A 27,799-nucleotide genomic window follows, 5' to 3' on the forward strand; every position below is an offset into this window, starting at 1 on the left:
TTACGCAATGCATCATGCTACATTCTCAGCTTGCTTAAACTAAAGTGGACATGCCTCTGTGCACTTTCTTTTTAGCATACAGTCAGGTCCATACCTATTTTGACATCAACAAAGTTATTGTTATTTGAGCTGTCTCGAACCAGCAACCCACAGACTGCTAGATGTCTTACCGTCTGAGCTATGTCACCCCGAATCAATGCTAACAAGTAAATAATGGATATGAGCTCAAAGCGCCTGATGGACATATACACTTTCATTTTGGAACAACTCAGATGTCTGAACCGGTTGAACTGGCCAGGAGGGATCTTGTGGGGAAGCAGATGGCAACACCAAGACGCAATATGTACATACAGTCAGGTCTATAAATATTTGGATATTGACAAAGTTATTATTATTTTACCTGTCTACCACAGGATATTACAGTGGGAAGTAAATAATGAATATGAGCTCAAAGTACAGTCTTTCAGCTTTAACTTGAGGCCATCAATAGTTTGGTGAACATTGCCAGGCTAGCTGGCTATTGACAACTGCATGAAATATTGAATAAAGAATTTGAATTTGAATATTGACACATATCAGGCATGAATTCATAAAGCAGAGATGTACTCACAATGCTTAAAATCTTTAAAATAAAGGATTATGTTTTCATTTACATTTTGTCTTGTAATGTATACTCAAACAAGAAACCAAACTTCAGGATTGGATTTTGAGTTTGAGTTTGCTTAAGATACCAACTAAAACTAAATTGAAATATTAAATATTAACATTTTTATAATAAACGATTTCTGTTAAAAATGTGTGCCTTCATACAACATTTATTAACTAACTATTCTAACTATAATTATTGTAATCTCTTTATGTATTTATTTATTGAATCGCAGAGACTTTAAAATGTTTTACATGTTTGCTTGTTGTGCACACAGGTACACATGCTTGTTACTTGTTGTACACACAAGTACAGATTTCTAGTTTCAAGTGGATGTTAGTGTTTCTGTTAAAATCCCCAGTCCAAAGTCAGGTCAGTTATTTTAAAAATTGGCATCAGCCATCCTCTGTTCACTGGGAGTCATGCCAGCTGAGACCACCAGCTTGAATGTGGAACACCTGGAAGAACACCTGAAATTCCACTTGGCATCATACTTGGCCCGTCTGGTCCATAGTATTGCGAGTCCACAGGTTGTCCACTGTGGGTGGTACGGTGGAGGTCTCATTTAGCCCTGATGTGAAGACGGCAGGGAGCAGCATGTTGGTGAGGATTCCTGCAGCTAGGAGGACCAGCATGGAGCATAGCGCTAGCCCCCGCCTCAGACACAGCTGCCTGAAAGTCAGCACCTCCCCCACTGTAGTGAGGGTCCCGCTGTCTCTCTCAAGCAGCACCTCCAGTTCAGAGTTGTGCCCCTCTTCATGGTTGTCCAGAGTAATTTCTGGAAGGATTAAACAAGCATAATTAACACTTTCATTCAGAGTGACCTCTGCATTTATACATGATTGTGTGTATTGCCTACACACACATGCAGTCAGATAAAACAATCACTTGTTGGCTTCATGGTACATTAACAGTATATCTTACCGTGGCAGCCACCCTGCATCTCCATGGCCTGTGGTTGAACACTCTCTTCTGTCGTCTGTACCCCTGCCCTGACTCGGGCCTACAAACACCAACACCCTCATATTATTACGAATATCAGAGAAGATGTTTATGCTGGTGAACACACACTGCTGTGTGCAGTGCATGGGTGCAGCTCGAAGTTGTCACTCGCCTCAATGGCAGCTTTCGTCCAGTCAAGTTTGAGAATGATGGTTAAAAAGAAACAGGTCTGGAGGAAAACACAAATTAAAAGTCCAGTCCACAAGCCTATGGACAGAAGCAGAGATATGAGTCACTGCAGATCGGGAAGAGAACAATACAAAGTACTTTATGTTCATCACATAACTGGTGTTGCAGGGCTTGAGGGAGAAAGGAAACATATTAACTTTTCACATTGAATCTGGCTGATTACATTATTGGCATTTTGGCAGACGCTCTTATCCAGAGCGACGTACAGTTGATTAGACTAAGCAGGAGACAAGTACAGGAGCAATGCAGGGTTAAAGGGCCTTGCTCAAGGGCCCAACGACTGTGCGGATCTTATTGTGGCTACACCGGGATTAGAACCGCTGACCTTGTGTGTGCCAGTCATTTACCTTCACCACTACACTACAGGCCGCCCTGTATGCATTTGGGACAGGGGTTTTCATTGAGATCTTCACATTATCCTCACCGGTGATTCCAAGGTTTGCTGCAAACATCAAGGACATTCCAATTGGATACCCCAAACAGTAGTACCCCACCAGACTGCAAACTGCAGCAATCTTCTGTTTTGCCGCCCCCTTCAAGATGCCCCCAGTCGCGCACTGTGAAGGATATGGTACAATTAGTACATGTAGGCTTCCTATGTACATGCTAAATGTTCATCACTATAATTTAATTTAATGTACATATCCATCGGCACTCCTTCACTTTATATTAATTTATAATACTTCATACTCTTATTCTTACTGTCCATATTCCCCATCTATTATGCATATTTTTGCTATTCTTGCCCTTGTTATGTACATTTTTGCTATTTTCTGCTATTCAACTACTTGGATTTTATTTTCTACTACGTAGCTGTTGCCTGCCATGTCTCAAGAATTCCATTGTTCAGAACGACCTTGTGTTATGCTGTTCACTTGATAAATAAAACACTTTGACATTGAACTAATTACATGTAGGGTTTCATAAGGAAAAACCTTTCCATGAGTAATGCTAAGTAATGCTTGCTCTAATATGATGAAGAATCTCATATAAATGTAAGGTAAATTGTGAAATGGTAATGTGTGTTCCTTACTGCTGTCGCGTCAAACAAGTTGAAGGGTGCAAACAGAACCAGAACCTCTGCAACCCTTCTCCTGATCTGCCTGTGAACAAAGAGGAAGAATGAATTATACAGTACTGAGCAGAGGTCTTAGGCAGACTTTAATATATATTTGTTTATTTCTTTGTTTGTGTTAGTATAAAAACACAATATTTGGAAAAGATTTCCAAATATTCATTTTCCAAATGATTTAATTTTACAGAGACATTTTTGTATTTAATTTAAAAAGTAACATATTACAGTAAGCAGTTGACTAATTTTTACATAAAAACTTGATCAAGGCTGTCTAAGATCAGAAGCAAGGACCCAACCAAAGTCTACAGAAGAACTGTGGCAAGTTCTCCAACATGCTTGGAACAACCTCCCTGCTGATTGTCTTATAGAACTGCAGGACAGCGTTGGCTATCTCAGAGAAGTGATGCAGTTTTAACGCTGAAGGGTGGTCACAAAAAATATTGATTTGATTCAGTTTTTAACTATTCTGCCAAATGACTATAATGTAATGTAAAATGTATGGTATGTTTATTCAGGACCTTTCATTGATTTATTTTTGAAATAATCTTATCTGTACAGAATGTTATACAGGTGTGCCTAAGACGTCTGCACAGTACTGTATATTTTATTTTTTTTAGCACCCTTCATGATGTCTCAAGTGCATATCTCTGTGTACTTGTGTTTCTCTAAAAGGACAGGAAGAAAGCATATACAGCCAGCTGCTTATTAGTATCCTTGATAAAGAATTCATAAAATAAACAAGACATTTACTTGTTTTTTTATTAAGTAATCTCATTTTTTCTGAAAACCAGTGGCAAATTTATTGGCACCCCTAACAAGTATTCTAAATATAACCCAGAGATTGGGTTATTGATCTTTTGGAGGTTTTTTTGCTGCCAGTGGTCCAGGGGCACTATTTAAGATCAATTACATAATGAATTCAACCAGAAATGGCTTTGCTACTGTAGGAAACACGAGCAGCATATGAGAGCAAGAGATGAGAAAAGGGTGCACAGAACCTCAAACCCTAACACTTGGCCTATACTGAAGGAAGTTTCTGATTGGCTCTCAATTCCAAAAGGAATCCACTCTTCCAACTGCCGTGTGCCTGACATTTGTCCTCACAACCCCGAGACAGTGAAGGATTGCTGTGTGTTCAGCTCCCATACCCTTCACCACAGCAGGTCAGCGAGTATCGCCAGTAGCGCACCTAACGTTTGTGTACAAATGAAACTGAAAGAGTGAAATGTGAAATGGGAAATGACACACACAAGCCCAGAGTCAAAGAAACGCGGGGCTTAAACAGTCAACCGTCAGCACGAGGGCACTAATTACCTGAGCGCTGCTGATTGTCAAAGTGAAACTAATGATCAAATTGGCAGAAACACTGCAAAGTGCCTTCTAGCGACTCAAAGATGCTTAATGCCCAAAAAATGAAGCCAGAACAGCAGTCCCCAGCGTTTTTGCCTTTTGTTACCCTCTGTGCTTTCCATAGTCTGTATGTCTCTCCATGCATTCCCTGTCATCTGTTTCACCTGTGTTTCACTTCCTGATTGTTCTATTCACCTGATTCTTGTTTCCCCGTTATCTGTCTATTTAGACCTGTCAGTCCTATCTAGTCTTTGCCAGATTGTCATGTGCTTCCGGCATACTTTCCAGCAGTTTTTTCCTGTTTGATGTCTTGTGTATCAACCCATTTCGTTTTTGACTTCTGTTTCTTGAATCACCCTTCTGTTCATTTTCGACCCACTGTGTTTGGACTTTTGATTTACCAGTTTGTGTTTTTGGATTTCGATTATGTTTTTCTGACAGTTTGGACTGCCTTATCGTTTTCGACCCTCTGCCTCTGATCTCAATGATTCTTTGGATTTCCGTTGTTGTATCCGTTTGCCTGGCTATCGGACCCCTGCATGGATTATCATTTACGAACAGTGTGATCTCCTTTACACATTTGTTGGTTTTCGACCCTTCACCTGATTACTCTGCATTGAAGTTAATAAAGACTTTGAACTTAACTTCTGTGGACTCGCGACTGGGTTCACTGTTGAACACTGTCCAGGCTCTACAGTCCTATTTGGGCCAAAGGGACCAATACACTTGTCAAATGTCAGATACACTTATAGTGATACTCACTGGTCACTTGTGAAGACAAGGCTAATCACATCCTTTGATATCCCAATGGTTAGTGCCACACAAAAGCCGGTCACGACTGCATAACATAGAAACAAGAAATCACAGAGAGACATAAGCAAAGCTTCTAATGTTTTCACTGTTATTTCATCATGATACAATGTTTGTTGTCAAACAATTCACATGTGGTTAACATGCAGGTTTTCAGCTTTTTTGAAGAACATTTTTATACATAGTCCCCCATTTTAGGGTGCCATAATTTGGGAAAAATGGCATGTTTCTGATTACTCAGGTGTGTTCAATCTCTTCCTTGGTGTATAAGAGAGGATTCAGTATCTAGTCTTGATTCTAGGCTTTTGAATGCCTGGAGACTGGCCAAAATTGTGCCAATGGAAATCAAGGAAGCCATCAGGAGGCTGAGACATAGGTTTACCAAAAGAAACTGTTTGGAACATCATTGAGAATTCAGAATGAATTCTGCTGCTGCTGTCAACATTTTACATTTACATTTTAGTAATTTGGCAGACGCTTTTAATCCGAAGCGACTTACAAGTGCATAGGTTCTACCATAAGTCAGAGCATCACATCCAGAAACTAGCAAAATACACAGGAAATGCTGTTCTAAACATAGTTGTCATCAGAAGTTTTTTTTTTTTTTTTGGGGGGGGGGTTAGACAAGGATAGGGATATCAGAAAGGAGGGGCAGGGGAAGTCAGGGGGGAGGACTAAGGTAGAGTTTGAAAAGGTGGGTTTTGAGTCTGCGTCGAAATAGGGGGAGGGATTCTGCTGTTCTGACAGTGGTAGGCAGGTCATTCCACCACTGAGGAACCAGAACGGAAAACAGGCGTGAACGTGAAGCTCGACCGCCAGGTGCACGTAGAGAGGGAACCGTAAGGCGACCAGTTTGATTATCAAAGAAGACAAGTGTCACCACCACATTACATCACCATTTGGCAGATGCTCTTATCCGGAGTGACGCTGTGCACTGAAAGACCACAGAGATAAGAACTTGGACCTTGCAGATGAACTAGTAATAAAGCTGCCTCGGAAGCACAACACTGGTAATAAGACAAGTATACACTTATGCGTACACAGTCTCATAATGGTTTGTGATTGATTTGTGTTTTTCCTAGTCACTAGACCTGATCTAAAGGCATTCATGTGGTAGGTTAATAATTTAAACAAGTGAATTGGCTCAATCCTCTCCCCCTCATACCTGTACATATTATGCAGACTTTGCTGGACAGGTGAGCCTGCTTTGCATCTCCAGCTCCCAGAGCATTCCCCACTCTCACGCTGGCAGCTACACCGAAGCCGTAAGGAAACTGAAAGCGCATACCGTTCTGTTAGGTCTCACTTATACCATGGATCTATGTCAGACATGTATTTAGAACAATCACGGAGAGCAGTTTGAGAAACCCTAAATTAGAGGCATTCTCTTGGTCCGGCACTGCTACTCCTGGTACAGAATACAGACAATATAAATTTGTTACACAAAAAAATTAACCAACTATGTAGGTAGGGTCATTAAATGTTTTGTTGGATGGGTGGTGATGAGTGATGAAGACCAAAAATTACTATGGGACTTTGTGTTTTTCCCTAATTTCCCCATCATACCACATATGATATACCAGCGATCCCATTAACGGTTGACTGTGATCCCAGCTCCACCTCGCTGATCAGACCTGCAGAAGAGTTTTGGGGAAAATACGTTTCTTTGCATGTCTGGTTGCACTCAATTAGGACTTTTCCAATTTAGTCATTTGCTAGACTTACACACCAAATGGAATTTCTAAGGCAATTATTAATCCATGAAAAAGTAAAAGAGCTTACTTGATCAAAAGGTTTTAAACACAACTAGCCCTCGTTAGCTCATCCGTGGGCATATTTTCCATTACTCGGAGACAGGTAACAGGTGACAGACAGGTAATCAATAGACAACACAACGGCCAGTTACCTGCCAGGAATCCGCCAATCTCAAATAACCACCATTCCAGACATGTCATGAACATACTGGGAATGGCTAAGCTGACAAAGGATCCCCATTCCTGCAGGCATTCCACAGACCAGCCTAAAGGGGAACCAATGAATGTCTGGAACATTAAAACTGCCACAGGCACCCCATGTTTTACTTTCTCTTGATAAATAACTGTTAAAAAACACCCCAAGCTGTTGACATCTCACACACAGATGTGACCTAGGGTGAGCACTCGAATACACAGGGACGTGTTTAAAAGGCAGGTGATGGAACGCCGGAGTTATTTATCCCTTGCACCTGAACTCACCTGCCCAGGTGGACTTGTGCAAACCCTTGTGGAGGATGTAGGCAAACAGGAACAAAGCCAGCCAGTACTGGGTTATGGCATTGGCTGCAGCTGAACCACTGCAAATAATACAGTATTTATTGATTATTTAATCTTTTCTCCCCTTGAATGCTTAATCATATTCATCATTGTTTCAACTGTCCTTATTTATGTCCTGAATAGAGATGACCAGGTGGTGCATCTTATATCAGCGCCATTAGATTGGCAGTTCAATCTCCCACCCAGGGTGTGTCAAAAGTGTCCCTGAGCAAGACACCTGACCCCCAATGGCTCCCAATGAGCAGGTTGGTGCCTTGCAGTTGTGTGCACTGGATGAAAGTGCTATATGAATGCATTACATTTACCATTTATGTCAGTACAGTTCAGACACATGATTTGGAGGGGGTTATAAGTGCCACCATTGCTACGTGATTTGGCTAGTTAACAAGCATCCCCTGCCCAGTCTCATCTGATACTAGCCTGACACATTGGACAATCTATTTTTTAAATGAACACACACATGATAAAGGAATTTACCATACATTGGCCATGCATCGCACCCAAGTTTTTATTTATACCACGGTAAAAATCTTTTCAGTTCATTCTGATTGTGAATGCTTTTACCTAGTAGAGGACAGTACGAGCTTTCCAATGGTGTACAGCATGTATAATTTTATGACTGAGGGCTGAGCAAATTTTTTTTGTTTTTTTCACTACGGCTTTACAGTTATCTAAAGTTAGGCAGTAATATACAGGCATTAGAGTTGTTTTCCTTGTTTTGGAAGCTTTGACCAATTTTTGCTAACTCATTTGCATGGCTAAAGCTAATTCTAGCCATCCTGACATGGGTTTTGGGGAGTGAATCAGAAGCAGATGAGGAAGTACAGTATGAACTCAAGGATAATGCAAACAAGGCAAACGTGTAAGTATTACTACTAGTAATATTTCTATTATTTATGTTGTTATATTTTTGATATGATCATATATTTGCATGGGCAATGCGAGCAACCTGGCTCATAGTGGCATGCTTTGTTAAACTCATGCCACTCACAATGACATTGAGTATTGATAGCCCCTCGCAACAAAAGATTACATACTTTAGAGTTATAAGATATGTAGTGTTTTGATAAGCACTACTGAACTCTACATCCTGCAGGCCGCAGTGTCAGCAGGTATTTGCTCCTGCATTACACCAGTGGTTCCCAAACTTGGTCCTGGGGGGCCCCCGGTGTATGCTGGCTTTCGTTCCAAGCATAATTGCAATCTCTGAATTTTAACAAGCAGTTAATTTGGCTCAATTAGGTGCTTCAAGCTTTGAGGGATTGTGTAAGCCACGTTAAAAACAGTCAGAAATAGCAATGCATGCCATGAAGCATAACATTCCCAAGTTCATATTGTGCTATATTGCAAACAATTACATCTACATAAATAAATTTCTGGGCAAATGAAAGACTGAGATTAGTCAATATGCTCTTTTACTTGACATTATGCTAATTTGCAGGGCTATGTATAAAAATAACTGTAATTACTACATGGAGAAACCAATATGTACAAAAATACCCTTTAATATGCACCACATATTAATTAAGAAAATAAAACTTTAATAGGAAAAAGCAGAAAAGGGCAAGGTGTGTCCAAACTTTTGACTGGTACTGTATGTCATTGCAAAATAAAAGAGAATAACTTAATTTTGTTTGTGTTGTATTTGCAGAACTTTATTTATACCTCAATTCTGAAAATAAAATAAATTACTAACACAGGTGTGTTCCTTCATTTAAGCCAGTCAAGCCATTTTCTTTTTTAATTGCACACCATACATTTCTAATATTACCATAAGAAAAGTGAAATACATTTCAAAATGTCAGCTTTGAATACTCACACTATACCAAGGTCCAGAACGAACAGAAAGATGTAGTTGATCAGTGCATTCAGAACATTTCCCACAATTCCTGTGAATATCTGGGGCCATAGTATACCCTGAAATGAATGCTTTATTAAAATAACGCCTGTGAAAAAACACATGATGAAAAGATATACTTTATTGAACCCTGTGGGTTAATTTGTCCTCTGCATTTGACCCAACCATTTATTGTGGCTCGACCGGGATTCGAACCACTGACGTTGTGGCTCCCAGTCATGTACCTTAACCACTACGCTACAAGCCGCCCCGACATGATGACGGCCACAGTCTGTGTGTTTATTTACCTGACTTTGAAGATACCCTGCTTGTAGCTGGTACAGAAAAGAGGCCTGCAAAGAGCAGATTTAAATTCCTTCGTGAATGCGGTACCGATCGGAGTCTTGGTGTAATGTGTCTGTCGAAGTTGATAACAGGCCAAAGACAAATGGTTGCATCCACTTACTGATGCCAAACCAGAACAGAAATAATCATTTAAAAATGTAGCAGCTTAGTTCCCGTTGGCATGAATATGTGTATGAACCACAGTTTGTCACAATTATGTTTTATAAAACCTGCTGACCATGCATGCACTCATCTGTTTGTGTGTGTGTGTATATAACTGTGAGTGAATGTGTGTATGTGATGTGTTGGAGAATGTGTATTTGTGTGTGTGTGTGTGTGTGAATGTGTGTGTGTGTGTGTGTGTGTGTGTGTGTGTGTATAACTGTGAGTAAATGTGTGTATGTGCTGTGTTGGAGAATGTGTGTTTGTGTGTACTCACAGGTAATGCAGGCATAAAGATCTCCACATACATCTGGGACAGCCTTACATGGTCAAAGAGCACCATCAGAGTATGAAGCAGCAAAACAAAGCACACAACGAGAAACGATTATAGATTAGCAGCTGAATCCTTTCCTGAGAAGACTTAAGTAGACATTTAAATGCAATAGGATTTCACTTAAAGGGCATAGACATCCCTTCCTTACCTGGCCACCTCTGGGGTTTGCTTGACAGCCAGGACAATGGACTCTGTATTGATAAGAAGAGCCCAGCATGGGCAACAAGCCAGAAGTAAAATGAGGATAGCCCTCTGCAGAATGACCCCCACTCTCTTTAAGTTCCTGCTCCCAAAGGTCTGCAAAAGGAGAAAAATCATTAACTTGGAAGATTGCTTTGAACCAACTCAATTAAATCAATTTTGTGATAAATATGCACAAGAATACTAATACTGTTAACTAAAAAAGAATAGTTAAAGTAATATTGATATAAACATTATTTTCCCAAAATGTGTAGTGTGCTCTATTAATGATTCAATGGAATCAACCAAAGTCCTACATTTGTCAAATAAAGTAAGTATTTTCCCGCAAAAACAGGTTTCATAATTATTGGCATCCCTGGTTTAATACTCTGTCCAACCACCCCTGGCAAAGATGGAGTTTTTTCCTATATTTGTAATAAGGTTAGAGAACACATTAGGATTGATTTTGGATTGATACCCCTGGGTTTGTGCTTACAGACTGCCCGTCCAAACAGTTTGTTGGTAAGATTTGGCTTTTTTTTTTCTTTTTTCTTTTTTTGTGAGCCCAATATGCATTCAATCTCTGCAATTCTTAAACCATGATCCTTGGGGGGGTTCTTTGTTGCCTCCGTCACCTCATTGTCCGTGGGTACAGTGTGCACTCTTCCTGTCAAGTGTTTTTTATTTCCCTTCCAGTGCTAAGTGGTTTAACCATTTAACCATTTTTGGACCCATTACCATGACTTGTGAGGGCCAACTGCCATCTCTCTCCTTTGAATTGACAGTTCTTTGGCTCTCCCCATGCTGATGGACAACAAAGGAATTTTGCATTCTTGTTACCTCATTTTCATTCACACAATAGTAGTTCCTTTAGACTGAGATTAACTAAATGTTATTGCCAAATGAATATTGATTTTATTTACAATAATTTTTAGGGGTGCCAGTAATTTGAGACCTATGGTTTTCAGAAAAAATTGATTACTTATTAAAAAAACATGAGAGTAAATGTACTGAAATAAAAGCATATACATTTTTTTTGCTTGAACATAATACATAAATTATTATTTCGTGTTGTTTTTTCTTTTTTCTTCATTTATATGAACTTTGACAATAACTCATTAATCATTCTGGAGCTGAATGTACCATCAGATGACTGCTAGGGAAAAATTTGACAGCCTGATCCGGCAGTATACAATTACCTGGGATATTAATGTATAACATACTGATGCTAATCCACATCCAACTGAAATACCAGTAACATTGATCACCTGCCAGACAAAAGATGAAAAGAACTTTGGTACATTTATAAGGTCTGCTTATAAACTACCAATAAACCATTATGAAATAGTATTTTAACCATTAGTAAACTGTAAAGGAGTAACTATAAGTAGTTTATGCATTTATTAACAATAAATAAATGTACTATACCATATGCTTACAAATGTTTTCTCCATCATCTGTTAGTTTGATCAGTCTTTTAATATATTACTGTCATTAGCTACATAAAAATGAAGGCCCATTTAAACTGCCTGTAAAAAGTACAAATCACAGTGAACCCCTTAAGTATACCCAGGGCTGGGCCGGTAATGGGTGTTTTATTTTTACATTATTACATTATGACATTATTTTTATTAATTCCTTTTTTTCAAGGTGCGACTACCTAGACATTGTGAGGGAGTGGGGTCGACTGAGGACCAGGCGTGACCGAGAGGGGTTCTAAAAGTTACCCACCAGACGTGGGATAACCACTAATATGTTCTAGGGGTATCCCTAGAGACAAGGAATATGCCCTAGAGGAGAAAGGGGAAAACAAGAAAGGGAATAAATAGCCTGTAGAGCACTGACCGCTTGCTCATTGCGAGCCGCGACGTCGGCGGTTCGAATCCGACCGTCCGACATTTGTCGCATGTCTTCCCCTCTCTCTCGCTCCCATTCTTCCTGTCTCTCTATACTATATACTGTCCAATAAAGCTGAAAAAGGCCTAAAAAAATAAATCTTTAAATATCTTTGAGAGCGGCGGTTCACTAACGACCGTGTATTTGGAATTTGTGAGAAACATCACGACAGACATACACCGAGACTGAAATGAATACGGTGCACTTCTCGGCTCCACCGACAATGCGGGAGACTTGGGAGGAAGAGAGATAAATACACAAACAACCACAAGGATCTCTAACATAGAAGTCCGGACTATCGGAGGTGAGCAAAGCTCTTACTGGGAGGAGTGATAACTCCATCACTCGCAAATTTAACCTTAGTGTAATACATAGAACAACAAACATGCACTAAGAAGGCAACAAAGAGCCTAAGTATCTCAGGCAGGAGACTTATGGGGAAGTAACCTAAATACACAATCCGCCACGAGGATCTCCAACGTAGATCCCTAGACTATTGGAGGTGAGCAATACGGGTTCCCCCGAGAGTGGCTAATTGGGACAATAACAGACAAACTGTGACAGAAATGAAAACGATGAGTTTTGAAAGTGACAAAAAGATACACTTCGCTATACTAAAATAAACGTAATGCGGCTGTCAAACTCGGAAGAAGCATGCTAAAGGAAACAAACCCACAGCAGCGCCAAGAATAATTTCCAGAACTGTGACAGACATAGCTTAGAAATAAACAATGCAGCATGCATTGAGATATTGTCATTGGTCGGCCTGCATTTGAACTTTGAACGACCAAATCTAAATTAACCTCACTAGTCTTTGCGGTGCACCGGGCTCAAAACGGGCCTGTAGCCAACCCCCAACAGATCTCCCAGGATCATCTTCAAAAACAACAAAGGAAAAATAATAAAGCAAAATAACAAATAGTGTCCCGATGGAAGGATGCAATCCAGCTGGAACACTGTAAATAAACGGAGTCACTATACATCAAGCAGAGGGGCAAAGCAAAGTCAGGGTGGGCGAAAATGGTCGGCTTATACCCTGGGGTGAACAAAAGGGCTGGGCAGGGATCAGAATCATAAAAGGATGAAGCAATGGACAAAATCAGATCTGCAAACAAATCAAAAGGGGCTAGGTGAGAGTCGAGAAAGATGAGGCAATGGTGATACACCAAATGCAATCAATTATTGCTATAATAATATGAACACTGCGACATAATAAAACTACCAGATTGTTAAAAAAATGATCTGTTAGCGAGAACAGTAGTTAGATGCTTATCAGCCTCTTATTTGCAAAACAGAGCAATAACACTCCCTGTTTCTCATCTCTAGGCCTTTGAAGTTCCCTATGGCCCAATGGTGAATTAGGAATTTGTTTCATGACACGACTATATAAAAAATATGAGAACCTACTGTCTCTAACAACTTAATAATTGTCAGGATAAATATGACTGATTTGTTGAGAGAGAGGTCACTTACAGCTATGGCTAAAGAAACCGCAGCCAGCTCAGTCTTCCCCAAATGTCCACAGAATGCAGTGCTGACAAAGGGTACTAAAAAGGTCAGAAGCTGACAAATTAGCTGTGAGAGAGAGAGAGAACAGCAACTGTGAGACATGGACATAGAACTCTCTTATTGTCTCTTATTGGTGTTTGTCAACATGAGGACCAGAATTGCGCCAATCACAGCCAAGGCAGCTGTTATGAGGCTGAAAAATAAGAAAAAAGAGTCAAAGGCATAGGCCAAACAATAGGCTCACCACTGTTTGTAACATCATTAAGAAGATAATTACCATTAGATGGCAGTGTTGACCTGGGTATTTGTTGATCATGGTCTGTGAAATTAATTGGTTCCTATTGCTTATTGCTCTTAGTAAACACAACATTGAAATAAATTTGATGGTCCACAAACACACACACAAACCCGCATACACACATGCGCAAGACCACAGTCATTCCTCATGTTTCACAAAACCTTTTTTTTTTTTTTTTTTGCTTGCTTTAGACATTGCTTGATAGTGTTAGTGGTAAAAAAATAATATGTGTAACTGTTCATTTCAGTCAAAATGTATATAATGATCCGTGCAATTACACTAAACAGATGCAAAATGTAAGTTTAAGGCCAAAAAATGAACGCCGAATATGTATCCTTTCACACTCCTGGGTTTTGTGTCAGGGAGGCTGTGATGGCTACAGCCAATGATTTGCAAAAATAAAAATTTTGGTGAAATCCATTTATTATCTCCCACTTTTTCCTTTCCAATGAATATTCAATTTCCAATGTGAACCTTTAAAGGGGCAGTTCACCCAAATATGAAATTAAGATATGTGTCTTTTGTGAATTTTGCAATACTTTTATTAATGTGTGTCATTTATATCACCTAAATTACAATTGTTAATATCTCAACCGTGAATTTCGAAGGTCCACTAGGTCTGTTTTGTCTGGGTGAGCTACGGCAAATCACTAGAAATCTTGTCACATTTGGGGTTGAATCTGGGGCTCCACCTCAAGGTCCCTGGTGTTATGATATATAGTCTTTTGTTTCTTGTGGGGTTCTATGAAGATATTTAAACATTTTGAGAGATTTTTAGATTGTTGAAGCATTATGCACATAAACCCTGCATATAAAATACAACAACAAAATGCTAAGCCTCCAGGAGTGAGATAGACATGGTATGCAACCACTATACTGTATTTAAAAATGGACATTTCATTGCTGACCTCGATGACAACTATTACATCAAAGTTATTTTTATCCAAAGCGACTTACAGTTGATTAGACTAAGCAGGGACCAATTCCCAACAGCTGCACAGATTGTATTGTGGCTGCACTGGGGCTAGAACCACCAACCTCAGTCAAGCACCTTAGCCATTAGGTTAAAGAGCTGGGAACCAGTGTTGGCTGCTCAATAAATTAAACAAATTTAAAAAATTGCAAAATTGCAAACTTTTCAATGCAATTAATTAATAATTAATAATCAGATTATCATATAATGACATATTAAGTATTTATAGACAAGGTTATTTTGTGTATTAGGATGTTTAGTTTGGCTAGGTAAGTAGTGTTTGGCTAGGTAAGTGGTTTGTTCAAAGATTTGTGTTTTGCGGTATTGCGATAAAAAAAAAAAAAAAAAATTATGATCAAATAGGCCCAGGTCCTTATCTTTGTTGTGCAGGTAGCAGTTGAAATTGTACTTCCCTCTAGGGTCTTTCAGCGCACTTATCCCTGGTTATGGGTATGCACTTTGCACTCACTTTGTTGTACGTTGCTCTGGATAAGAGCGCCTGCCAAATGCCATTAATGTAATGTAATGTAATGTAATGTCATGTAATGTAATTTAGTTAAATCATGAAAAAACTGGTTTAAGCAGTTTAATGTTGTGGCTGATCAGTATATATATACACTCACCAAGCACTTTATTAGGTATTTATTACTTATTTTTTAGACTTATACTGCTGTAGCCTATCCCCCTGGAGTTATGAGTTAACAAGGCGTTTCTATCTGCAGAACTGCTGCTCACTGGATTTTTTTATTTCTTTTTTGTACCATTCTTTGCAAACTCTAGAGACTAGTGTGTGTGAAAAAAAACAGGAAATCATCAGTTTCTGAGATACTCAAACCACCCTGTCTGCCACCAACAATAATTCCACGGTCAAAGACACATTTTCTCCCCATTCTAATGATTGATGTGGACATTATCGAAAACAGGGTCGCAGGGGGGCTGGAGCCTATCCCAGCATACATTGGCCGAAAGGCAGGAATACACCCTGGACAGGTCCCCAGTCCATCGCAGGGCACACACACCATTCACTCACACACTCATACCCACGGGCCATTTAGACTCTCCAATCAGCCTAACCTGAATGTCTTTGGACTGTGGGAGGAAACCGGAGTACCCGGAGGAAACCCACGCAAACACGGGGAGAACATGCAAACTCCACACAGAGAGGCCCCGGCCCCGGGGATTTGCACTGGAAAAATAGACAGTTAGGAAAAGTACAATCGAAACTCACCAGGGGTCCAGCTAATTTTGATAACTGAAGGATCTCATTCCTGTAGTTGAGAGGTATCCCATGCCTCAGACATCTGAGACAGCCGTATACGTTCTGCTGACTTGCCCGTGAGTTTGTGACAGTATTTCTGCCAGAATTATAGTTTCCGTTCATTCCCACAATTTTAGCTTGGATCATCTCCATTCTTCAGCTAAACACACAAGTACCCTATCAGTAGCCTAACTTTAAGGTATTATAAAACAGCCCCAAAAAGAACTGGACAAGATGCAGCAATGAGCAGATTACCCAGTGATGTTAACGTAAAAATTACTTCCATGAACTTGCACAAGGTACTTTCCTTCCCTCAAGGAAGCCTGGAAGGCAGCGGCTTTTAGAACTAGAATAGTTCACAGCGACAAATGAGCAAACTAGCTAGCTCAGCAACATACGGATAGATTTGATATTAAGTAAAAACTGCCTGTGAAGAAGTATGTAGGTTACACATCGTCCGTGGTTACCTGAGCTGAACCTTCCAGCCGTCACTGAAGAAAGTACCATTGGCAATGAATATCCACATAACCTCCTGCTTTGCCTATGCAATTGATTGTACATGTTCACTGAGGTGTGGGAACAAGAAAAGGAAATGATATGCAAATTCAGTTTGCCACACTAATTTAATTGTTGTACCTGTTCCTCCTGTTCCTCCAATATCTAAATATTATAGTTACAAACACATTGCACATAAGTGTTTTGCCAATTTATAGGCATCAGATTTCCTGTGTAATTTATAGAAATGGCACAAATACTTTTAGGTGAATTCACTGCCGTTAACTTCTTATTCTTGCTACTTGGATTCTGTGCTAGGCCCATACTCTTTGCGATTGAAGTGTGTTGTTGCCAGAACCTGCACTCCATTGAGCCATCCATCCATCCATTATCTTAACCCGCTTATCCTGAACAGGATCGCAGGGGAGCTGGAGCCTATTCCAGGAGGAAACCGGAGTACACGGAGGAAACCCACACAGACATGGCGCCTCTCTCCAAAGAGAGGCCCCGGCCAACCAGGGATTCAAACCCAAGACCTCCTTGCTGTGAGGCAACTCCATAGGGCTTCATACAAAAACAGCGTAACTTCTTTCGCAGTCTGTGGAATAATTAATTCCCTGTTGTGCACAGGTAATTTTACAAAACAGCTATTTTAGGTTAATTCTTTTTTCAACCTCTTTAATTACAATGTTGTTGTCCTTTTTAAATTAGTGTATCTAGCACTTCTTGTGGTTGTCTGCTTTACATTGTCTATTGATACCAACTATGGGGGCAACATTAGCTCAGGAGGTGAGTGTCTGGCATCTGGAGGGTTGCCAGTTCAATCCCCGCCCTGGGTTGTTGAAGTGTCCCTGAGCAAGACACCTTATTCCCAATGAGCTGACTGGTCCCTTGGATGATAGACTTTTACCTCTGGCCACTGAGTGTATGTGTGAATGGGTAAATGAGAGACATTAATTGTACAGCGCTTTGGATATAAGTGCTATATAACCACACATTACAACAGAATTACTTACAGAAGAGCATCTCTGAACACACAATGCGTCAAACCTCTAAGTGGATAGGCTACAGCAGCAAAAGTTTAAAAAAAAGCCAAACCCCATGAATATATTTTTGTTGGCAAGGAAAAAAGTGGAGAAGAGATATCATTGGCCAAGGAGGAGGCAACGTGGCCCTATGTTCTGCCATCAGCCTGCAGGACATCCTCAACCCCTCATGCTACCCTGGGGCCTTACAAAATTGCACATATCATTGCATTCCTAAATAACATACAGAACGCAAAATACATCAACAGGAGGAAGGGGAGTCAGGGGGCCCAGAGCAGTTTCACTATGTCATTTTCTATCATGCTGCCCTGCTTCAGGCCTAGTCACTGGTTATTTCTGCCTACATATTCACCATTCTTACAACTTATTGTAACAGGTTATTCAAGTTGTGTCATGTGATATCTTGAAAGATATCCCAGCACCGCTCCATCAAAATAAATATATAGAGACTTCATTGTTAATACCAAAGAAAACTGAAGTGAACCTCAGAAAATGAAAACTGAATTTAAAATGTGTAATAGGACAGCACTCCCAAGTCATTGAGAATTTTGTTGAGGAGCCCCAAACCTTTAGAAAAACCACATAATGCTACATGCTCAGCTTGCTTTAACTAAAGTGGACATGCCTCAGCCAACTTTGTTATTAATCAATGATGAAGCATATGTACATATTGCGTCTTGGTGTTGCCATCAGTTTCCCCACAAGATCTATCCCGACCACTTCAACCGGTTCAGACATCTGAGTTGTTCCAAAATTAAAGTGTATGTTCATCAGGCACGCATGAGCAGCTGGGACACTTCGACACAGCCCGGGCGGGGGATCGAGCCGGCAACCCTCCGACTGCCAGACGACTGCTCTTACTGCCTGAGCCATGCCGCTGGTAACTCGGTAATTCGGTCATTCCGATATGACGTGACGACAGCATTAGACTCTTTTTACATTACGTTTAAAAGTATTGCTTTAATACGAGAATAAACCATGGCTTACTTCAGGTGCTTTCTGTCCTCAGCTTCTTGCGGGCTGGCATAGGGTAGTGAAAATATATCGCACCTTGATAATCGCAGACAGTAACGTCTCTCCTATAATTGTATAACTGCGCCATTTGCGAGTTCAAATTCAAGTTTATTATAAGAAAACATCATGGCATAGACGATGTTAGGTCCTACATAGGTTTTCACAGGTATTTTCATGTTCACAAAGACAAGTCACACAGTATCTGTATAGTCATAGTCATATAATGATGATAAAAAAAAAATCTGATCATGTTTAGGCGAAACAGTATTTTAAAACAACGTTTTTTCATCTTTTCTATGTCCTCTCTTATAATGGCTTGGAATTGATTTCCGTGGTCCTTATAAAGTATTTTAAGGGGCGACATTTCTGCTAATAATACAAATTTAGTTTTTTTTTGTTGCCTTTTGTATATGACTGATTGGTATTTATTAACATACACACGCGGATACGAAAAAAAGCTGTGCCTTCTCCTGTTTCATGAATCGCATGCAAATCTTTAGTTCTTTTCCGATCACACATACATTTGCACATGGATTTCCGAGGCCCACTGAGCACTTTATTATATATACAAATACTGGGTTGGGCCTCAAGTGGCATGGATTCCACAAGACGTTGAAAACATTCTGCTCCATTCACATTCATGCGGTGAATTTCCCGTTCTACCACATCCCAAAGGTGTTTTGGAAACACATTTTCAAGTTCATGAAACCAGTTTGAGATGACTTTTGCTTTGTGACATGGTGCATTATCATGCTGGAAGTAGCCATTACAAGATGGGTACATTGTGGCCATGAAGGGATGCACATGGTCAGCAACAGTACGCAAATAGGCTGTGGCATTCAAGCGATGATTGATTGGTATTAACGGGCCCAAAGTGTGCCAAGAAAACATTCCCCACACCAATACACTACTGCCACACTGGACTGTTGGACACATGGATTCATGCTGTTGGCTCCAAAATCTGACCCTACCATCTGTGTGCCTCGGCAGAAATTGAGATCAGGCTACATTTTCTAGTCTTCAACTGTCCAGTTTTGGTGAGCCTGTTCCCACTGCAGCCTCAGCTTTCTGTGCATGGCTGACAGAAGTGGAACCCAACGTGGTCTTCTGCTGTTGTACCCTATCTACCTCAAGGTTCGACATGATTTGCATTCGGAGATGATTTTCTGCTCACCACAATTGTACAGCTTGGTTATCGGAGTTACCATCGCCTTTTTTTTTCCAGCTCAAACCAATCTGGCCATTCTCCTTTGACCTCTCTCATCAACAAGGCGCAAAACCTCCACTCACTGGATGTTTTTTGTACCATTCTGAGTAAACTCTAGAGACTGCTGTGCTCGAAAATTTCAGGAGATCAGCAATTACAGAAATCCTGCCTGTCTGGCACCAACAATTATGCCACGGTCAAAATCACTGAGAACCCTTTGTTCCCCCATTCTGATGCTTGATGTGAACATGAACTGAAGCTCCCGATTGGCATCTGCATAATTTTATGCATTGCACTGCTGCCACACGATTGGCTGATTAGAAAATCGCATGAATAAGTAGGTGCACAGGTGTTCTTAATAAAGTGCTTACCGAGCGTAGATTTACAGTGCTGTTGGACAGTGACACAATTTCTGTTGTTTTAGCTCTGTATTCCAGCAAACACGGTCCAACATAACTGACTGCTTTAGCCAGGGCATTTTGAACAGAACCGCCAACAACCACTTCAAGCCACTGTAGGGCATTTTACATAAGGGTGCCTCTCTGCAGACCCCCAAAAGGAAACAGACTGTGTTGACCATGTTGACACAGGGTCAGCAAGGTTTGATAAAGACAGCGCTCGTCAATACAGGACTATTGCTCCCATCATTGTGCTGCCTTCAGTTCAATTCTGCCACCTCAGTGGAATGCTCCCAGAACTGTTGAGGTTGTATAGTACTGTATAGATGGGTTTTCCACATACAGTGTTTAGTGTCTTTAGATAGCTTGTGTTGTGGGAAATAGTTTGGGGTCATTGGTGGTGTGGTACACTGGTTGCTGAATAAAGATCTTGTAGGAATAAACCACAGGTAATACAAGTTACCTGCGAGTCAGCATCCAGTTGTGTCAGATTTGTTAGACATATAGAGATAACATCAGCAGGGCCATTGTTGCTACTGCCTCTTGTGTACAGCCATTCATATGACACCTTATAATTCTATTTCTGCAATGCACATTGTTTAATAAATAGTATTAATTTGAACCTGCATCCTCTTGACTCGCATCACTATACACTTAGCAGTTTAGAGTCCTAACGGACAGACAACCTAGGATACCTGCACCCCGTAGTCACTCACCTATACACCAGTGCCGTCACAAGATACATACTAAGTGTATCATTGTAGGCTATACAGGCCACAGGCACATCCGTGTCTATACAAATAGATAGCGATCATATAGAGCCACACTATTGGCGGACATTTGCAGTTCCTTTTGTTGAACTGTTAGAACAGAGGAGCAGTTGAACTTATCTTTTGGAGTCAGATAAACGAGAACAATATTAAATTAAACCTGTTCCAGTAGCATTGGTCAGACTACACGCGTTTCCTTCACCTTTCAGATACTTCCGCCTTTTGGTATATTTGGGGGGTTCTTACACCACAAATCTGTACCTGTGTGCACAACAAGCAACATTGTAATACGCACATAAAAAAATATAATAGAATTAATGGCCATGTTATGGCTATTTTACATCCTTTTAAAATGAAATAAAATAAAATGTACATCACAATAACACAGAACATTGTAGAACTGTGTTATGAGGTCAGTGGCATTAAAAGCAGCTGGTGGCGGTGATTTGCGTGTGCATCGGTGCTGGCGGGGTCAGTGGAAATGATGACACAGCGAGCCGTGAGCCGTCCAGGCAAGGTCTGCACTTCCTTCAGTTCAAAGAGCTTGAATGCTATGAATAGGTCCCAAGGTATTATATCTGAATGCAAAATGGTGAGCATCCAAGCACTATTCTGGCCACACACCAAAACAGAACAGTTTTTCTAGTGTATACAAAAAAGACCCCTTACATCCAATTGAGCAGAACTTATTACCTATCTTGCCCCTGGCAACCAGTTCACAGCTCACACTGAGAGAAGCAGTAGAGGGTTTGTGCTGTGTTGCTATGGGATATTTATTTGTATTGTATTTCCAATTTTGTTCCCGCTGTGAACCATTCAGGGGAAGAGCTATTACCTGGCATTCTTACAGGCCTAATCTATAGGGCACATGTTGCTGCTCTGCAGCCAGCCACGTAGACGTTTCCCAAACAGGCAGAGCAACATTTTCCCTTCAGCTGGGAGAGGAATTCTACCTGGAAACCGCAATGCTTCATTAGAAACAAATTTGCGCACTGACACAGGTAGTACAAATCTCCCAATCAATTCAAACCATGTGCATTTTCAAGCCTACAAGCCTAGCTTTTGGGTCCAGCTATTTGCAGCAATCAAAAAATAAAAGCCTGTGTTTGTCATTCACTCTCCATTTACTGATATTGAAAATGCTGTACATCACAGTAGACACAATCAAGGGCCCCATCGGGGATTTTGGGCCCATGAAAAGATCTCACATTGGGCCCCACCACCCCAGAAAATCCACAAGCCATTCTGTCTTCCAGCACCAGCAAATGCGACAAATCCTCACCCAAGCCCCTGGATAAACAAAGCAGGGCCGCGTGGGTCAACGGGTTAATACTGCCCGGTTGAGACAAGCCAAACTCTAACAGTTCAGGGGCAACTACAACTGGTGCAAACACATTTTATATTTTACTGGGACACAATGACACGCTGTACAGACAGGCTGAGTGGGTGATACCGCTGCTTCAGTGGTGGACTGCAGCTCAAAGCCTGCGATGGAACCCAGATCATGGCAGCGCCCTCTGCAGGCAAAAGCCCTGCATGACAGCACATACATATTTAGAGTAATGCCCAGAAAGGAATTGCGGCAAATCACTTTATTTACAATCATCCTCATGTTCACCTTTATCAGTTGTCTTTTATGTGAACCTGTCTGATTTAATTATGGTTTTACTTAATTTCCCTGTATCCCTTTTCTATGATGTGAAGTTTATGGTTTATTTTCCGTAGTGGTCTCTGTACTACAACCATGTGTGTTTGTGTGGGTGTGTGGATGTCTATGCGATGTAGGCCATTTCTCAACCTACAAAGTATGGACATGAAAACAACAGTCCAAAACACTCAGCAGCCCCAGTCCAACATCAGCCCAGTGCCCTTAACACAATGTCTTATCAGTCCAGTGACCTTAACACAATGTCTTATCAGCCCAGTGCCCTTAACACAATGTCTTATGCTCAGTGGACCAGCTGACAGATCTGAAGTATTTTTCACCTTAAAAAATAAGAATTTTTACAGATTCTCCTCCATTTAATGCTTATCCTAAAATGTGTTGATTCTGCCTTAAATGAACTCTAGTAAAAACTGAATGGTAGCAGTTTACACACCCACAGTGGCCAAGTACTGGAAAGCCAAATCATTTCCAGCACCGACTGAACCACAAGTCTCCTTTGAACTGTCATTATTTGAACCATTATATTTTTCAAATAAAATAAATCATCTATAAAATGTTCCATTAAATTAGTGGCAAAATAAGATTGTAGCTTGTGTGTATATTTTAAGAAAACAGGCTAATCTTTGGCTCACTCAAAGGAAAATGTTTTTTTTTTAACCACTTACACTACACACTGCCACCTTGTGGATTTTTAAAGTCACACATCAGGAGTGAACCCGAGCGCCTTTTTTCTTCAGCAAGGGACACATCTGCGATTAAAATCATAATCCTGTTTTTACAGATTTTCCCCTATTACCCAGTAGGCTCGTCGGTCAGCAGTCACTGCAAAGGCGCAACATTGCTCACAGCGTGACATTGTCCATTCAGTCTTCAGGCACGGAGTGTTCCCTGAGTCAGAAATGGCCTGTTTTTTTCCATCCAGCGTAGTAGTGTTTCAGGTCAACTTCTTTCGCCCTTCCAAAGCTGTGGAACACCTAGTACATGTCTTGCTGCAGAGAAACACCTGCTAGGGCCAGGCCGCTTGAGAGTAGCTTGTCAACAGTAAGGTTACTGGCCGTTTGAATTCGAACCCGTGATTTACGGGAATTATTAATGACGGGGTTTGCACTTTTGAACCAATACTGGTCGAGGTTTCTGCACAATGTCAGCTCTTTAATGCTTTAATTATAGTTGGTCGTGTGACCGGATTTCAGTACAGACCAACTGCCGATTCGCTTACGCTGCTAAGACACTGGGCTACAGTGAAGTGACGTGGCCCAAGGTCTGGTATCAAATCCTGACCCTGCCAGGGCTGTCAGTAGTTGCCAGGCCCCCAAAGTGGCATAGATCTGGCTGTACCTAACCGAGAGTTAAGAGAGTAACACCCCATGTGTGGTTTGTACACATGTTAAATGCCAGCCATGTTCACAATTACCCTTCCTTTCAAAGTACATGAAGAGATTTGGTCTGGTGAGGAACATCAACGCTTCACAAGAGGGCAACAAGAATAAGGAACCGCAAGTACGGCAAGCTAGCTGATACACATTTCCTTATTCATAAAAGTTTAGGATTTAGGAAGTTTTGTATTTGCATTTTTCACATATATTTACTTCTCTTATCACAATAAAATAGGCTGACATACAACCTTTACATAAATTCACATTTGTGGCGAAAAGTATCATGCACACACACAACGGTTCTTTACAAACACACATCCTCTCTTCTGATGAAAACATCTTGGCCTTTAAAATGGCTGCAGTAAAATACAAACGATGCACGAAATCGCACGTTTTAAAGCACGACCCATATCTGACGAGATAAGCAACGGTAACCTCCATGCATGTCTGAAAAAACACACAAATTCACAGGAAAAAAGAGTCCTCTGATAGGTGTCGCCACACACACTGTGAAGTTAAAAACATGTCTCTCTCCCAGATCCTCCCATTTTCCTGCTTGTCGGTCCATCGGTCCAATGACCACACTTTTTTTTTTTTTTTTTTTTGCAGCCACAAAAAATGTTTTTCAAATGCGGTCGATGCACTGCAAACAGTCACAGGACAGAGTCTCGGAGAGGAGGAAAGCAGGAGAGAGTCCTCCCGACGGCGCCGCTGAAGCTCACGACTTGGAGAAGGCGGGCGGCGCACTGCGCTTCCTCTTACTACGCGGTTGGCTGGCGGTAGGTTGCCGTGGCAGCGCCGCCTGGGCTCCCGCTGCCACCATGGCCATTTGGTGCTGCAAGAATCGCAACTGGGAACCGTCGGAAAGAGAGAGAGAGAAGGGCATGATGGGAATGAGTCAGGGAGGGCTGAAATATCACAGCCTATAAGAGCATGAGAATACGTGAAGGCTCGGATGAGCGTGAGGATGGGGTAGGGTGGGGGGTAAGGAGAAGGGGTTTGACAAAATAAACTAAAAGAACAAAAAAAAAAACAAGATAAAAAGATAGGACTGGTTTGCTGAACAAGTGGTCAAAGGGTAATGAATCCAAGCTCAGACATGAATTGTCAAGCAGCACCAGGGGCACAGATATCTGCTCCCAGCATTGGCCTTGGTTTCATAGTCACTCTCAAATACAGAAGGCATGTGTTGGTCTACACACATACACGCCTGTGCTGAATAATACAAATAATAAAAATGGGGGCCCAACAGCTGTGTGGATTTTTTACTGGTGGCCACCGACCTTGCGGGTCCCACTCATGTACCTTAACCTCTAAGCTACAGGCTGCCCCAGCATTTACAGCATACTACTGTAAATAAAACTATGTTACTGTAACTACCGCATTGCAATAAAGGCTATCTAGCCTGAGCTTCAAGGTGGCTTATATTGCAATGTGGATTCTCTGAGTGAGCGCGGAAAACAGTGAGTAGCTAAAGGTATGCACAATTTTGAATAAGGCAGATTGAAACATGCACAATTATGTGCGCAAAAAAAGAGTTTAATTTCTTGTTTCACCTAATTCATAAGAACGGGCAACATCTGACAGTAATTATAATTTGTGACTTAATCCCATTATTAATGAAGGAAAATGATTTAAAACAAGTTGAAACCAATAATTAGCGGAATGTTTTCTGCCTCCTCAGTTTTCAGCTCAGGGCCTACCACTGGTCTACACACACACACCCCTGCTGTACTCAGGTGCTGGTCCACACACACACACACACACACACACACACACACACACACACACACACACACACACACACACACACACACACACACAAAAACACACACACAGCCCTGCTATACTCATGTGCTGGTCCACACACACACACACACACACACACACCCCTGCTGTAGTCATGTGCTGGTCCACACACACACACCCCGACACACACACACCCCTGCTGCACTCTGCGTAGAGAATTCAGCAAGTCAGCAACCTCAGCTCAACGCTCACACAAAACAGCGCTGAATGCTTCCCCTGTGTTACTACCGGTTTAAGGCTAGAAAGAGGAGTTTAAGAACCAGCTTTAGATGAGAAGAACAGAAATGAAATACGCAACATTACCTAACAGAAATGAAAACATGCATATACAACCATCTTAAAAAAAATTCAGTGATGATTATCGGTGTGACAACTCAATAAAGAATGGATTTCTCATTTTAAACATTTAATTTCATGTTTTCATCATAAGGGTTTGCAGTGTTCAATGGGAGCTTGAATGAATTCTGTATATATGGGTCTTCTCTGAATGTGTCGCACCATCGGAAATTAGTCAGCACTTTGAAAGCAATGCCACAAGCACTCCTTGAATGCTGGATAAAAAAATAATAATTAGATGAAAAATGAAATTACATTCAATGCTCCCATTTAATAGGGAGACATTCATAATGTCGCCGGGTTTTAACCTTCACAACAGATGTATGTATACATGCTAAATACGAAAGACTGAGCACACATGGACATGACATATTCATTCATTCGTGCTGTCTGCCAATGCAGCTAAATATTCTACACACAGACATGTTGGATGTGTTGGAGAGGATGAGACAAATGTGTCTACTGTTCCTTCCCATACAGGGGCCTGTTCCACGAAGCAGGATTACGGAGTTACGCACTTTGAGCTCATCACTGTATGATGAAATGCGCTATATAAATAAAATCTCTTATTATTATTATTAAGCTGGAAAACTGCAGCGAATAAAACCCCGGGACCCTCCCTAATATGCGCCATGGACTGATTAAAAACAGCTGTTCCAAGTTTTAGTGCAGTTATCCGGCTAATTCAGTAATCCTGCTTTGTGATACGTGCCCCAGATGTGTTGCGTTGGATGTGTGGCGTGAATGAGGCTAAAGTGGCTAACGATCCTACACACGTAGATATGTTGCGTATGAGGCTAATGCAGCTAACGCTCCGACCGGACCAAGGTCAATTACGTAATTGTTTTGGATTCAAATTATTTTCTACGCTTAACGGAATTGTCCGATGTATTACTCTCAAATACCACCTTCTGGTCCTCTTGCCTCAATTGCACCAGACAAGATAAGTCTAACAGAGAAAAAAGTACTTGAATCCATAACAATAATACACTTGGGCCCAGGTCTATATCCTACACAAACGCACAGGTTGTGCTGGATGTGCGGAGTGGATGAGCGTAATGTGGCTAACGATGATCCTCCACATACAGGACAGACATGTGTATTGGACTGGACAAGGGTTTAAAGTGCAGTTGCTGGATTACTTGTATCTGCTGCTGGTGCTGCTGCTGTAAAGCTGGTGGGAGCTGGAGTCCCGGCGCTGGCAGGCTGGGCCCGGAGCTGTCCAGGGCACAGCCCAGCTGGGACAGCACTACGGGGGTGAGGGTGGGGGTGGAGGGGGGGGGGGGGGGGGGGAGTCATCATTAAGAGGAGGAAGACAAGGTTGGAAAAAACGGACAGCAAGGCACAAAAGAGGGAAGCAAGGGTAAGCAAAAAAAAAAAAGAAAAAAAAAAAAGGAGAGAGGACTACCTCCGTATTTATACCTGATGAAGAGTGACTGGACTAGTATGTGGAACCAGTAGACAGAGAGGAAAGAAAACTAATAAAACCTGGTGCATTTAATCAGT

At 41.2% G+C, this 27,799-nt stretch overlaps 2 protein-coding genes across 6 annotated transcripts in view; both read right to left on the minus strand.

Annotated features, from left to right (window-relative positions):
* Positions 1-971: 971 nt before the first annotated feature.
* Positions 972-16,329, minus strand: LOC133108291 (multidrug and toxin extrusion protein 1-like). Its single transcript, XM_061217761.1, has 17 exons — positions 16,147-16,329; positions 13,612-13,713; positions 11,442-11,510; positions 10,211-10,359; positions 10,006-10,048; positions 9,530-9,574; positions 9,204-9,301; positions 7,307-7,404; positions 6,979-7,092; positions 6,639-6,706; positions 6,238-6,346; positions 5,025-5,100; positions 2,871-2,940; positions 2,262-2,394; positions 1,761-1,855; positions 1,571-1,649; positions 972-1,424 (listed from the first exon to the last, which is right to left on the minus strand). The coding sequence occupies exons 1-17, from the start codon at positions 16,327-16,329 to the stop codon at positions 1,135-1,137; spliced, it is 1,821 nt and encodes a 606-aa protein (XP_061073745.1). The 3' UTR covers positions 972-1,134.
* Positions 16,330-24,314: 7,985 nt separating this feature from the next.
* The window catches only part of LOC133108376 (transcription factor SPT20 homolog), a 17,290-nt gene continuing 13,805 nt past the window's right edge, over positions 24,315-27,799 (minus strand). For 3 of the 5 annotated variants that reach the window (XM_061217874.1, XM_061217872.1, XM_061217873.1), the window contains exons 23-24: positions 27,436-27,542; positions 24,315-24,998 (exon numbers count right to left, since the gene is read on the minus strand). In XM_061217874.1, coding sequence (XP_061073858.1) covers positions 24,867-24,998; positions 27,436-27,542 — 239 coding nt within the window. In that variant the 3' untranslated portion in view covers positions 24,315-24,866. The remainder of the gene's footprint in view (positions 24,999-27,435; positions 27,543-27,799) is intronic. The other 2 variants (XR_009704648.1, XM_061217875.1) reach the window with 2 other exon arrangements.

This window comes from Conger conger, chromosome 13 (genome assembly GCF_963514075.1).
Source record: "Conger conger chromosome 13, fConCon1.1, whole genome shotgun sequence".
Lineage (NCBI taxonomy): Eukaryota > Metazoa > Chordata > Actinopteri > Anguilliformes > Congridae > Conger > Conger conger.

Excerpts from the sequence above, each read along its gene's own strand:
- LOC133108291 (XM_061217761.1), bottom strand. The coding sequence starts at position 16,329 with ATGGAGATGATCCAAGCTAAAATTGTGGGAATGAACGGAAACTATAAT. Across the intron at positions 9,575-10,005 it reads TCTTTATGCCTGCATTACCT|GCCTCTTTTCTGTACCAGCT; the intron begins GTGAGTACACAC and ends TGCTCTTTGCAG. Across the intron at positions 6,347-6,638 it reads TCGCTGGTATATCATATGTG|TTTCCTTACGGCTTCGGTGT; the intron begins GTATGATGGGGA and ends ATGCGCTTTCAG.